This window comes from Danio rerio, chromosome 15 (assembly GCF_052040795.2).
Source record: "Danio rerio strain M-AB ecotype USA chromosome 15, GRCz13ab, whole genome shotgun sequence".
Classification (NCBI taxonomy): Eukaryota; Metazoa; Chordata; class Actinopteri; order Cypriniformes; family Danionidae; genus Danio; species Danio rerio.
The window spans coordinates 51,474,807-51,490,000 of NC_141035.1; the positions used below are offsets into that span (position 1 = coordinate 51,474,807).

Below are 15,194 nucleotides of genomic sequence, written 5' to 3' on the forward strand. Positions count from 1 at the left end.
GAAGGAAAGACTCGGAATATTAATCGATCAAACTACTTGCTCTACAGATGAGCGTGTTCATGACTAAACATCAAGCAGCAGGAATTAAAATCTAAAATCTATACAAGTGAATGAGAGTGGAAGTCTCCAGCTAACAAGACTCCGATGGCTGCGCCCGCTGGTGCATGAGGAATAAGATCAACACGTTTCATTGGACTGATTTCTAGAGTTTATGGTAAAGATTAAAATCACTGTTTAATGACGTCCCGTTTCCAATCTGCCATTCATCTCCAAAATTCTTGAAAAAACTGTAGCTGCTCAACTTCACACCCATCTTTCCTGTAATAACTTATATGAACAATTCCAGTCTGGTTTTCGCCCACTCCATAGCACTGAAACAGCTCTCCTCAAAATCACTAACGACCTCCTCCTAGCAGCTGACTCTGGTTCACTATCCATTCTTCTTTTGCTTGATCTAAGTGCGGCTTTTGACACAATCTCACATAATATTCTTCTGGACAGGCTCGCTTCAATTGGCATTGGTAACACACCCCTCAGCTGGTTTCAATCATACCTCTCAGTTCGCACTCAGTTCATTCAATTAAAGTCTTTCACATCGTCATCAGTCCCCGTCACTACAGGTGTGCCCCAGGGTTCAGTTTTGGGTCCGCTGCTATTTATCATCTATCTTCTTCCACTTGGTTATATTTTCCGCAAACACCAAATCCAATTTCATTGCTATGCAGATGACACCCAGCTCTACCTATCAACCAAACCCAACCACAAACTCCCACCTTCATCCCTTACTAACTGCTTTGCAGACATCAAATCCTGGTTCACCACAAACTTTTTGAAATTAAATGACAATAAAACTGAACTTTTACTTATAGGTACACCATCCACTTTAAATAAATCACACAGTTTTTCCATTCCCACTGATGATTCTGTCATTACCTCCTCCCCTCAGGTTAAGAGTCTGGGGGTCTTGTCATCTTCGACAGCACCCTTTAATTCACTGCACATGTTATTAATCCCACCTGGTCTGCCAATTTCCACCTTCGAAATATAAATCGTTTACGTCCTTCTCTCACACCTCATTCAGCTGCCATTCTTGTTCATAGTTTAGTCACATCCCGTTTAGATTACTGTAATTCCCTTCTGTTTGGCCTCCCTAAAAAAAACTCATAAATTACAACTGGTGTAAAACGCTGCAGCCCGTATTATCACAAAAACCCCCTCTGCCTGCCACATCACACCCACTCTACAACAGCTTCACTGGCTTCCCATCCCTTTTAGAATTATCTATAAAAATACTTCTCACCTTTAAAGCCATCCAAAATCTTGCTCCTCCATACCTTACTAATCGTGTTCATATCGCCACACCTTCTCCAACACTCCGGTCTTCTTCTTCCATTCACCTCACTGTTCCCTCTGTCTACGTTGTCACCATGGGGAGCAGATCCTTCAGCCACTCTACTCCTCAGCTTTGGAATTCACTCCCTCCTGATCTCCGTAATTTAGACACTCTTTCACAATTTAAGTCCAGATTCAAAACACATCTGTTTAGAACAGCCTATTCTCTTTTTGCAGATGAAAGGGCATCCGCTGCATATAACATATGGATAAGTTGGCGGTTCATTCCACTGTGGTGACCCCAGATTAATAAAGGGATTAAGCTGAAAGGAAAATGAATGAATGTGTTGCATTTACACATTTAACATTATCAGCAACAGTAGCGAAGATCTTTTTTTTTAATTATTTCTTATTCAGCTGGTTATTTCTTGAATTCAGATTAATTAATTAGACTCCAGTCTTACTGTTTTTGCTAGAAATGCAAAGCAAATGGCTTTTTTTTTTTGTCAATGTCAATTTTATTTATATAGCACTCTTAAACATAACCAAAGGTTGACCAATGTGCTGAACAATAAATCACAAAGAACAAGTGTAAAATTACAGCTAAAACAAACAATTCTCACTGATAGTTATTATGGATAAAAACAATTTTCACTGATAAAATGCCAAATCAAAGGGGTAGGTTTTCAACCTAGATTTAAAAGCAGACAGAGATGATATAGACCTGATACAGAGGGGCAGAGCGTTCCACAAAGTAGGAGCAGCTACTGCAAAAGCCCGCTCACCCCTGCATTTCAGCCTCCACTTCGGGATGTATAAAAGTCTCTGGTTTGATGACCGAAGAGACCGACCAGGCTGATGTTCAGTCAACAGGTCTGACAGGTAGGAAGGAGCCAGGCCATTTACAGATTTAAAAACCAGGAGACGAATTTTACAACACGAGTGCACAGGCAACCAGTGCAGAGCGCAGTACTGCTGTGATGTGGTCCTTTATTTTGGTACTGGTTAAGCCTTGCAGCAGCATTTTGAGCTAGCTGTAGGCGGGATAGAGTTATCTCACTGATCCCAAAATATAGCGCATTACAGTCCAATCTTGAAGTAATAAAAGCATGAATTCTAGATAAAATAGGTTTGACTGTTTTTAAAAGTCGAAGCTGAAAAAAGCAGGATTTGACCACTGCAGTAATCTGCTTATCAAATCTTAAACCGTCATCAAAGATAACACCCAGGTTTTTTACACAAGGCTTCACAGACAAATCTAATTCACCAAGATCAGCTGGTGATGTCCAAGAGTAATTTGACGAGCCGAACACAACTGTTTTAGTTTTGCTCTCATTAAAATCTAGAAAGTTCAAAGACAACCAGGCTTTCACATCCGACAGGCAAGAAACAAGAGTCTCCAGTCCACCTGAACTCTGTTTTAAAGGCAGGTAAATATGAGTGTCATCTGCATAACAGTGGAAAGACAGACCATGTCTTCTGAAAATAGAGCCCAGGGGAAGCATATACAAGGAAAAGAGAATAGGGGCTAAAACAGATCCCTGGGGAACCCCACATGACATAAATCCTGCCTCAGAAGAATGATCACCAATGGTGACTTTAAAACTGCGATTGGAAAGACTTAAACCAATCCAGAGCACTTCCTTTTATCCCTACACAGTGCTCTGAGCGGGCCAGCAAAATAGCATGGTCTACTGCAGGGGTGGCCAACCCTGTTCCTGGAGATCTCCCTTCCTGCAGATTTCAGTTGCAACCCATATCAAACACACCTGCCTGTAATTATCACGTGGTGTTCAGGTCCTAATTAATTGGTTCAGGTGTGTTTGATATGGGTTGCAACTGAAATCTGCAGGAAGGTGGCTCTCCAGGAACAGGGTTGGCCACCCCTGGTCTACTGTGTCAAACGCAGCACTCATATCTAGGAGCACAAGCACAGCACGATCTCCAGCATCACCCGTTAATAAAACATCATTCAAACTCTCACCAGTGCGCTCTCAGTTGAGTGATACTTTCTAGAACCCGACTGAAAGACATCAAAGATTTTATGATTCGTTGTTTTATTTGTCTCCTCTCTATTATCTGATTACAAAAATGGTCCGATCCATGGCACAAAAATCAAAGCGTGATCCGAGCTGTGAGATTTGTGATCTGTTATGCCTAGTTCAGACTGCGTGATTTTAGCCCCGATTTTGGCTCGCCGACAGGTTTTAAGAAATCGCTGACAAATGCCTGAAATCACAATCAAATCGCTGCTCATGCACGTGAGCGACAATCACACAGTATAAACGATCAAAGACGCGATCTGAGAGAATCGCCGATGAGTCGCCGATGCCTGTGAGATATTTGGCGTGCTGAATATCTGGAGCTGTCGGCGATTCAAATCATGCCGTGTGAATTGAGTTTTACTGAAAATAACATCAGCGATCGGCCACAGCCAATGAGAGAGCAGCTTTCACTTGTGTGTGTGTGTGTGTGTATACCTGCTGCAGGCCAGCGGGAGGCTGGGGGAGAAGGTAAAAGCGCTCTTTTTCGGTTTATTTGGACCCACGAAATGGAGGAAAAACTAGTGGAGGTTTGACAGGACTCAGGAGCATCTGTGTCTGTTTGACGTTTCATACAGAAAGAAATTAGTTTATTATTAACGTTGAGGGGAAATGGCTAATTCCCTTCAAACCCAGCTGAGCAAACATGTACATGTTCTACCCCATTAAAGGCTTCTTTCTCATTATGTAGTTAATAACAAAAGATATACGACGTGTTTTGGCTGTGAGACGTAGTTTGAACGAAGTTGTCGGCGATTCTTCCTACGGTAAAGTCATGCAATGTGAAAGTCCCTGTCACCGATCCATCTTGCAGTGTGAACAAAGCAGCGACGAAACGCCAGCCCAGATAGTCATGCAGTGTGAAAACATCTGTGACACGACTACTCTGAAAATCATGCAGTCTGAACTCGGCACAACACGACTAGTTTCTGGTTATTTACTTTAATGTGAATTTGTTTTTGTTTGGTTTTGATTATAATTTAATGTAAATTTGCCTTTTTATTTAATGGACCCTAGGAACAATAGTTGGTAGAGGCTAATGGGGATCTGAATAAACACTAAACAAGACAGCAATGAAGTTTAAACCATCTTAAGTACTTGAAAGATTTTAATATTGGGATTTTGTAGAAATGTATGTAGAGTTTCTAAAGCTTTACTTGTTATTATATCATCATTGCATCAAGTTAAGAAATTAAAAGCTCATTTGTAATGCAGCGTCTACGGAGGTGGGACAGCAAATTTGACATTATTCTCTCTTCTGACTTTTTGACAACACTATCATTGAGTGTTCATTTATATTATCTGAGCAAATAACAATAGAAAACACCTGCGTGTGGTCGTCTCCCATTTTCAGTTGGTTCTACATTGTACTCAAATTACCCATAAACACTGATCTTAAATACCAAACACTTCTGATTAAGGGTCCTATCATACACCCGGCGCAGTGTGGCGCAAGACGCAGCGCAATAGTCTTTTGGTAGTTTCAGCTTGGTGCAAGAGTGGTTTTGAGGCGGTGCGCTACGCTGTTTAAATAGCAAATGCATTAGTGCTCATATGTGCGCACATAGGCGTTCTGCTCTAGAAAGGAAGGTGTTCTGAGGCGGACCGCTGGCACGTCGCTATTTTGAGAAACTATAATAGATTTTTCATTAGACCAAAACTAACCCGGTCTAAACTCCAGCGCAGAGTTGCGCCTCGCTTACACACTGCTTAATACACACAAGAGAGCAATAGGCAAATATCTTTACATATGAAAACATGTAAATATTTAGGATATATATAGGATATAATAAGAATAGATATAGGATATAAATATAAAGGATTAAAATATTACAAAACATATTATTTTCTAGCCTACATAAATATGAAAAATCACTGCTTTTATGTCTTCTTCATCTCGGGAGGCTTTTTCAGTTCATTCATGACAATTTGCTTTTGTATAATGTTATTATTATTAGCAGTATTATTTATTATATCCATATTTATATTTGTTTTATTAAAAACAAGCTTAGATTTGTCCACCTGTCAGGTTTTAGACCATATGGGGCACAGCATGTGTTTTAGGATATAACTCAGGTTTTTCAGCACACTTCATTATTATTGTTCATTTATTTATTTGCTGGAAATTAGAACTGAATTTAGAAATAATTTTAAAACGAATATTTGCGCTTAACAAACGAAATTATTTATTTATAGGCTAATTGATGTCTGTGTGTAAAGGTTTCCCTTTCCAAGAGCGAATGTGAAAGTAGATCCATTATCTCTCATTGTCACGCAGTAGATGCTCTGTTTAACTGTTTTCTGTGAACTGTTTGCTTGTGAAATGCTTAGTTTTTCCACTTAGACTTACTTTGCGTCCTGTAAATAGTGAATGCGCTCTTGGCGTGACGCAGCTGGCTCTTAAAGGGAATGGAAGATGAGACTCTGATTGGTTTATTCTCAAAACACACCTATAACTCATTAAGAAAATAAACTCAACCCTTTTAGACCATGCGCCTTGGCGCAAGGCAGATTTCCCGTCCTTAAATTAGCAAAAACGCGTCCTGACACGCCCTGAAAGCGTTTGCGCCCTGCGTTTTGCGCTCTGCGCATGGACCGTCAAAATTGAGCCCGTAGTGTCGTCCTATGATGACCTATAAACTGGTTATTAATAATGCTGCCGTTTGCTGTGTTGTTTGTCGATTTGTTCAGTCTGACCTGCAGGAAGGAGGCCATCTGAAACAGCATCTCCACGTTGTCTTCTCTGACTTCTATTTCACCAGAATACGCAAAATCCAGGAACATGTGGACGGCCTGAGCGGAGAGATTACTGAGGGTCACGGAGCCGTCGACACACTCACGCATGTCCAGCTCGAACATCGCCCTGAACACACACACACACACACACACACTCAGAAATAACACTGATGAAGAATATACAGATTCAGGAGCACAGATTCTCTCCTAAATAAAATAAAACATCTCAGTTCCCACATATACAGCAGCTCAGCTGTTCTCAACACTGATAATGGAAGCATCTCGGTCCTCAGATCATGATATCAGACTGATTTCTGGAGGATCATATGACTCATCATGTTAAATAATAATAATAATGCTGAGGCGGCACGGTGGCTCAGTGGTTAGCACTGTGGCCCAACAGCAAGAAGGCTGGTTTGAGTCCCGGCGGGGTCAGTTGGTGTTTCTGTGTGGAGTTTGCATGTTCTCCCCGTGTTGCCGTGGGTTTCCTCCGGGTGCTCCGGTTTCCCCCACAGTCCAAACACATGCGCTATAGGGGAACTGATCACCTACACTGGCCGTAGTGTACGAGTGTGTGTGTGAATGCGTGTGTATGGGTGTTTCCCAGCACTGGGTTGTGGCTGGAAGGGCATCCGCTATGTAAAACATATGCTGAAATAGTTGGCGGTTCATTCCACTGTGACGACCCCTGAGAAATAAGAGGAAAATGAATGAATGATAATGCTGACCTGAAGAAGTGGCTGCAGGCGGCGAGCACACAGCGGTGGCAGAGCAGCGTCTCATCCTGAACATGAATACTGAAATCCAGGAGGAGCTTCCTCTGTCTGAACCCCTGGAGAACACTGATGATCTGCTGCCCCACACACTCACACCGCAGAAACACACACCGCTGCGGAGACACGGCCATCAGGAGACACACACACACTGCTGGAGACACACACACACACTGCTGGATAAACACATTCAGTCCAATGTAAAACACACACACACACACACAAACACACACACACAACTGCTGGACAACAATACACACTATTTCTAAAGCAGGTTACTGTTTATGTAAATATCTGCAAACACATTTTTATACGAGTAGAAGTTTGTCTATATTTTAACACATCTAAAAGACAAAAATAAACAAATAAAGATCTGTATTGGTACAAACTTGAGTAATTTCTACATCAAGTGCAATGCTGATTTTTAACTCAAGCTGAAATAATGTACACTCACCGGCCACTTTATAAGGTACACCTCTCCAACTGCTCCTAGTGCAAATTTGCATTAATGCACAGGGCAGCAGCTCACTGCATGTCGGCATGTAGACATGGTCAAGAGGATCTGCCGCAGGTCAGAGCGAGCATCAGAATGGGGAAGAAAGGGGATTTAAGAGACTTTGAGCATGGCATGGTTGTTGCTGCCAGACGGGCTGCTCTGAGTATTTCAGAAACTGCTGATCTACTGGGATTTTCACGCACAACCATCTCTAGGGTTTACAGAGAATGCTCCGACAAAGAGGAAATATCCAGTGATCGGCAGTTCTGTGGGCGCAAATGCCTTGTTGATGAGGCCAGAGGTCAGAGGAGAATGGCCAGACTGGTTCCAGCTGATAGAAAGGCAACAGTAACTCAAATAAGCACTCGTTACAACCGAGCTCTGCAGAAGAGCATCTCTGAACACACAACACGGCCAACCTTGAGGCGGATGGGCTACAGCAGCAGAAGAGCACACCGGGTGCCGCTCCTGTCAGCTAAGAACAGGAAACTGAGGCTACAATTCACACAGACTCACCAAAACTGGACAATAGAAGATTGGAGAAACGTTGCTGCTCTGATGAGTCTCCATTTCTGCTGACACATTCAGATGCTCGGCTCAGACAACATGAAAGCATGGATCATCCTGCCTTGTATCAGCGGTTCAGGCTGGTGGTGGTGGTGTAATGGTGTGGGGGAGATTTTCTTTGGGTCCATTAGTACCAATTGAGCATCAACGCCACAGCCTACCTGAGTATTGCTGCTGACCATGTCCATCCCTTTATGAGCACAGTGTCTCCATCTTCTGATGGCTACTTCCAGCAGGATAACGCAGCATGTCATGAAGCTCAATCATCTCAGACTGGTTTCTTGAACATGACGATGAGTTCACTGTACTCAAATGGCCTCCACGGTCACCAGAGCTCAATCCAATAGAGCAGCTTTGGGATGTGGTGGAACGGGAGATTGGCATCATGGATGTGCAGCCGACAAATCTGCAGCAACTGTGTGATGCTATCATGACAATATGGAATATGCAAAATCTCTGAGGAATATTTCCAGCAGCTTGTTGAATCTCTGACAACAAAGATTAAGGAGGTTCTGAAGGCAAATGGGGTCCAACCCGGCACTAGTGAGGTGTACCTAATAAAGTGGCCAGTGAGGGTGTATTTGTATTCTGTTGTTTTGGTTTAAGTGTTGCTATAATAACCTTAACTGAACAATATCAAAAGCACGTCAACAATTAATAAACAGCCTAATATTTGTTTATAAGACAGTGCTAACTTACACTACAGTCAACACATGAGCACTTCAGGGTGATGTTTAACTAAAAATATCTGTTTTCTCTCATGTAATAAATCCTCACTGTTTCAGAGGCTCAATAAAACACTTTAGTCATATTTCTCAATATTATCGCTGTTATTCCTCCATGTGTGCGCTGTGTTCGGTGTTGAAGAGTGTAAACAGAGCTGAAATACCTGATCAGAGCGTCATTCAGAGCCCAAACATCGCCATGGTCTCCTGCTCTTCGCTTTACAGAACATAAATGACTCTTTATGAAGGAAAATACTCCAAATCTGAGACACAAATATGACTGAAACGGGCGCTTCAGCACTGAAGACAGCGCTCCAGCTCTACTGCGCATGCGCACAAGAATGCGCCGTGACGCGCACGTAAGGCGAGCTAAAAGGTGTTTTTTTTTTTAATAAAATTTTCATTTAAGCATTTAATTGCTACTGCTATTTGAGCTTATAGAGAAAACTATTTATAAATAATTATTAAATAATTTAAAAATAACTAAATGGTTCACATGAAGGCATCTCAAAGTCGAATGAATGAAATCAATTGTAAATACTTTAACAAAAAAACAAAACAAAAAACACTGAAATTAATGAATGTAAATATTGTTTGAAAAAGTTACCTGTGCAGATCCCATCTCAGTTTCTTCCAACGAGCACTTAATCAAAATAACACTGGAATTTACATTGTTTTAAAATACTTTTGGTTTGTTTTTAAGTTGTAAACCAATGTTTTTGTGTACTTTTTTAACATTAGAGTACATATTTTACAGTAGATATGCATATTTCTACTTCAGAACATCACTTTAATTCAGTGATATTTACTACAAATAAACCTACATAATGAATTTGCTCCTTCAAAATAAAATAAATCTACAAAGATAAAATAAACACATTGATGATGAATACACTTTTGCAATTTCTCAAGAGCATTAAAAAAAAAAGAGAATAAGAATGTAATGTGTTCAAATATTTTATTCTGATGCTTTATTTATTTATTTTCAGAAAAGCTTAAATTGTAGAGAATGAATCCCTTCATGGCTGCATGTTGGATCAAAATTACACTTCTTACCTGAAACTAGAACCGTTCCCCTTAAATAATGAACAATATTATAGCAAGAGTTTTGAAATGGAGTTAATTTGATGCTAATTGGACCAAATTGTGAGACTGAGGCCTGTAATTGTGTGATAGGTTGGCATAGGCCGGTATAAGATTCTGACCGTATAACCTTGGATAAAAATACTACAGTTCCACGTTATTGCGATTACTGCTCTAAAATATATTTATTTTTAAATGTCTGGGTAAAAAACAAGCTTTTCCCTCTTTGAACTTCATATATTACTTTATTTTGAGAAACATTTAAAATATCTTGGAGCAGTAAACATGGCAGCAGTAACAGGATGTCAACATGACGTCAGATTGACGTTGTGCTCAAATGTCGTGGGGACGCTGCATATTATTTGGAAATGAAAATCGGGTTGACATCAGAACTCAAAGTCAGGCCAACACCAATGTTTAAGGTCCAACCCAGTGGTCACCAAACTTGTTCCTGGAGGGCCGGTGTCCTGCAGATTTTAGCTCCAACCCTAATCAAACACACCTGAACAAGCTGGGGGCTGTTCCAGAAAGCAGGTTATGTGACATACCCGGGTAAGTTTGAGAGTAAGTAGGTAGATAACCTCAACTTTGGTTCCAAAATAGGAGGTAACTTCTGGGTATGTTAAGTAGCCATAGCAACTTACTCTCTGAAGATAACCTGCTCCGGAGCAGGTTATGTTCAGAGAGTAAGTTGCTATGTTTTAGAGTTTGTCTGTTTTAGAGAGTTTACTGAGCATTGCGTGCTCTTTTGATGGGAATATTTATGGATGTGGACACACAGATACAAGTTTTTTCGTTGTGAGAGGGTTATAAGTGCATAGTTTTTTTTCATAACCAAATTCATAATGTCAATGTATTTAACAAACCTTTTTGAAATCAAATGTGACAAACCGCGGGTCTGTGCTTACCATAAAAAAACATTCAGTGCAGCTCTTTGTATTCGCGTCAGGGCATTTTAGGCAACTGTACAATGTGGCAGCATGACCACCTGTACAGTATGCCTGGCACTGAACTGTTTTTTACACTTTCGTACAGTTCCTTGGTCATAAATTACTGCGTATCATTACACAGATTATACAGAGCACGGGAATAGCGTAGTGGACAGTGCGTCGATAAAGAACAACAGAGCGCACAACGGAGCGAGATCGAATCTCACTTACATACCTTGTGTTTTTTCTCTCCTTCTGCACCCTCACATTTTTCTGTATAATATTATAAGTGGCAGCTTTGTCTTTTGTTGGAAAATATATCTTTAATTTAAGATGTAGGACGTCGTTCATATAAATATATATATATATATATATATATATATATATATATATATATATATATATATATATATATATATATATATATATATATATACACACCTACATTTTTTAATATAATATTTTTTCAGGGTTTCTAAATGCTATTGTGTGCATTAATTGCAGCCGATTTCAAAGCTCCATCAGTCACTAAAGGACACTGATAATATAAAATTTGTCCAAAGTATAAGTGTGCAGGTACAACTTAATTTTCTATCCTTAATCTTTTGGTGTTTCATCTATTAAACTCATTACTGCTTCCACTTACCAGCTCATCACACACCCCACCTCATCACTATGTTGAGGCTAAATGGCTGATTTTCAGGAAGTAATGATTCAAGTGTATAACAAAAATATAGTAAAAAAAAAAACTATAAAGCAAATGTTGCTCAACACAATGTTTATTTTTATTATATTTGTATTATAAAATAGAATCATTACTGGGCACTACATTGTTACTTGCTGGAGGACAAAAGATACCCTTTTCTGCCTTATACGATGACACCCTACCTGCAGCCTGACCCAGAGGAAATCTCAGTGACCCAAGCAGACAAAACAGATGGAAGAGTGCTAAAAAATATAATTAGTCAAAAAACTATGTTTAATCAAATAGTTTGGTCTGTTCATTTCTTCATTTCCTGAAATAAAATGAATGATTTTGTACACTGCTTTACACACGCACCTTTAAACGTGTAACATATTTTTCATATACATTTCTCACCTTAAGTTGATGCTCATGTGACTTTATCTTTGAAGATGGACCTTATACAGCTACTTTAGAATTTAAATATGTAGATAAAAGATTTTGTGATCCAAGAGTAATATTCAAATATGGAAAAGTGCAGAAAATTCTTACACTGCTTGTTAGTTGAGGCAGAAGGAACTTCGTCTGCATGCAAAATAAAAATAACCTAAAGTTATCTGACAACAATCACTTACAACAGTGACAGAGTGTGTGGTTTAAGTCAAAAACTCAACCACTGAAAAGCCTTTATTATAGGACACAGCAGTTAGACAGGCCTCTTTCTATTAGCTGCATGTCAGAAAGAATATTCTAGAGTGTTAAATAAAAAGCTCCAGTAATTAAATATTACCTTTTATGATAATGTTTCTGTGTTTAATGACGTTGGACAGAGTTCTAGCTCCAGAAAGATTACAATTTCTATAAGCCTTATTAGTCAATACACATATTGTGGCCTTAAGAAATTAATGGCAAGAAAAATAAATGCCTGAATGGTTACACAACATACTCAAAAAGGATGTTAAAGAGTAGTTTAATTTATCATTACAATAAAATGGAGGATGGCATGTGTAATTTAATGAACTAATACATTTTCTTATTATTTATTTTTTATTTTCTTATCTATTTCTTATTCTATATTTCTTTCCTTCGTTGAAGCAGATGTGTAATCTCTGTGTTTAAAACCTCCAGCTTCGCCTCTGTAAAGTGCGTTGCCCTTTTTTTCTCACCGTGACTTTCTATGGTGACTCGTGAATTCGGCGATCTACTGAAAATGCCTTCAGGTGTGTGCCGTGCACGCGCATTAACCCGCGGTTATCTTCAGGAGGTTGATTTAACTAACTCTTGTCACCTGTTTTGGAACCAACATACTCGCGGTAAGCAGGTTTTGGGTAAATCAACCGAGAGTTTAGGTTTTAGCAGATGGTAAGTTAACCCAGCTTTCTGGAATACCCCCCTGATCAAGCTCTTACTAGGTATACTTGAAACACCCAGGCAGGTGTGTTGAGCCAAGATGGAGCTAAACCCTGCAGGACACCGACCCTCCAGGATCGAGATTGGTGACCCCTGGTCCAATCTAAATTGAACCGAATATCAACATCTAATGATGTTACAGCTTGAACGTTGTGTGGACGTTACCACTATGACGTCAGATGTTGGATTTTGGTTGCCATACCTGACAAATAAAAGTCAGTATTTAACGTCAATATGATGCTGGTTTTAGACAGGGGTGTCCAAACTCAGTCCTGGAGGGCCGCTGTCCTGCATGGTTTAGCTCCAACTTCCTTCAACACACCCGCCTGGAAGTTTCTAGTACACCTAGAAAGAGCTTGATTAGCTGCTTCAGGTGTGTTTAATTGCGTTTGGCACTAAAATATGCAGGACACCCGCCCTCCAGGACTGAGTTTGGGCACCCTTGGTTTAAGATGTTGACTCGACGTTGGATTAGAATCTAAAATCAACATCATTTGGTGATGTTATTGGACGTCAAACAAACGCTGTCCCTGAGTAGTGATGGGTCGTTCATGAACGATTCGTTCATTTTGAACGAATCTTCAATATGACTCGGGAACTACGAGTCCTCTCAGGGAGTGCTTCGTTCATCCATATCGTTAATTTCAAGTCTTCATCACATTGGCAGAAGCCAATCATACGCGTTTAGAGCCGGAAAAAGTTTTGATCCGCTCACCTCTCGAGTCCTCTATCACAGTGGGACTCAAACTTTTTTCCATCAAGTACCACCTCAGAAAAAAATTCTCTCTCCAAGTACCACCAAAATGAGCAGTATTGAAATTCAGTAGTGTAGTAGGCCCAGTAAAGCAGCTACAACTCTGCAGTTAAAAAAAGTGGCAGATGACCTCAGAAATATAGGCTGTATGTCATATATGGCATATTATATACATCATTTTTGATAAATGTTGAAATGTATTTAGCATGTACATATTTCATTCATTCGCGTACCCCTAGTGGTACACGCACCACAGTTTGAGAACCACTGCTCTATCGGGTCTAAGTCACTCGTTCCTCACGGGCCAATCATACACGTTTAGAGCCGGAAAAAGAATTAAACCGTTCATCACTCGAGTTCTCGGGTTTGAGTCCTTCTGTCATGTGATGAACGAATGATCATGGCTCCTATCAGCTTAGGCTGTACTCACACTAGGTACAGTTGCCTCGAACCGGGCCAAAGCACGCTTGTCCCCCCTCCCGTCTCCCCCGACAGCCCGCGCTCACACCACAATCGGGCTTCGGCACGCTTATGTCATCACTGCTGCGCTGTTCAGTGAGAAGCGCTCTCACTCAGCAGCACAGTGGAGATTTCTCTAGTTATATCGTGTCAGTGGTTTGATATGCAGTGACATGCAGTCAAATACTTCACCAAACTGTCCTTAGGGACGCGGTGAGACGCAGTCAGATATTTCACCGGACAGATCCGCCACTTTTGGCGCTCATAAACAATCATAAAGCTCTCGTGCTGCAGGAATGAGGAGGTCTGCTGAAGGTGCAGCTGTCGTGCAGTGAGGGGTTTGCGTCTTTAATAAACTACGGCAGTTTGCGATCACTGAACAGTAAGAATGATTAATAAATCCATATGAAACAGTCCCTTAAACTCACGTCTTGCTTTCAGTTTCGGGTTTTGGCGCGTTTTGCACTCACACTACAAACATACCGTGCCAAAGCCCAAGTGAAACGCACTCAGGCACACCTTTTCCAACCGGGCCAGGGCCGGCCAAGTGAACCGTGCCTGAGCCCGATTCAGCGCACTCACACTTCTCAAACGATCCGGGAAACGGGCCTGGGCACGGTACGGATGGCATAGTGTGAGTAGGACCTTAGACTGTGCATTAATTAAGATTATATGTGACTGTCAGTGTAACGTGAATGAATCTCTGACATTTGAAGACATGAAGAGCTGAGCTGAGCAGAGAAACAACAGTAGCCTACCTTCACAGACAAAAGAGCAGGTCAACACTGAATTATTATTTCCTCCTTCTTATATTGTATTGATGACTTATTTGTCGTGTGATCAACCTTTTGAGCTAGGTGTAGATGTGTTTGGAAGCAATTCGTAACATTTTAATAATAGTTGGCAAATTAAACCAAATGAACGAAATGACTCGAAAAAAGATTCGTTCATCTCAATGAACGAGACTCAAAGATCCGAGTCAGTAAAATGATCCGAACTTCCCATCACTAGTCCTTAGATGCTGGCTAGACAGTGAATTTTAGTCACGTGACGTCACGGCCTAAATCTAACCTAATATTAACGTCTGATGATGTCAGGCCAAATAATTCTAAGAAATCATTGAATCAGTCATTCTGCTGTCTTCAGTTGCTTCAACACTGATTTCTTTACCATCTAAAATGGCATCTTTGGATATATTTTCTGCTG

At 40.5% G+C, this 15,194-nt stretch overlaps 1 protein-coding gene across 4 annotated transcripts in view; it reads right to left on the bottom strand.

Moving 5' to 3' along the window:
• The window catches only part of kbtbd3 (kelch repeat and BTB (POZ) domain containing 3), a 13,143-nt gene extending 4,145 nt beyond the window's left edge, over nt 1–8,998 (bottom strand). Inside the window, exons 1-3 of one of the 4 annotated variants that reach the window (XM_087284707.1) lie at nt 8,836–8,998; nt 6,839–7,034; nt 6,072–6,237 (exon numbers count right to left, since the gene is read on the bottom strand). In XM_087284707.1, the coding sequence (XP_087140833.1) occupies nt 6,072–6,237; nt 6,839–7,017 (345 nt within the window). In that variant the 5' untranslated portion in view covers nt 7,018–7,034; nt 8,836–8,998. Of the gene's footprint in view, nt 1–6,071; nt 6,238–6,838; nt 7,060–8,835 lie in introns of all 4 variants that reach the window. The other 3 variants (XM_087284705.1, XM_087284708.1, XM_087284706.1) reach the window with 3 other exon arrangements.
• Between the last annotated feature and the right edge of the window lie 6,196 nt (nt 8,999–15,194).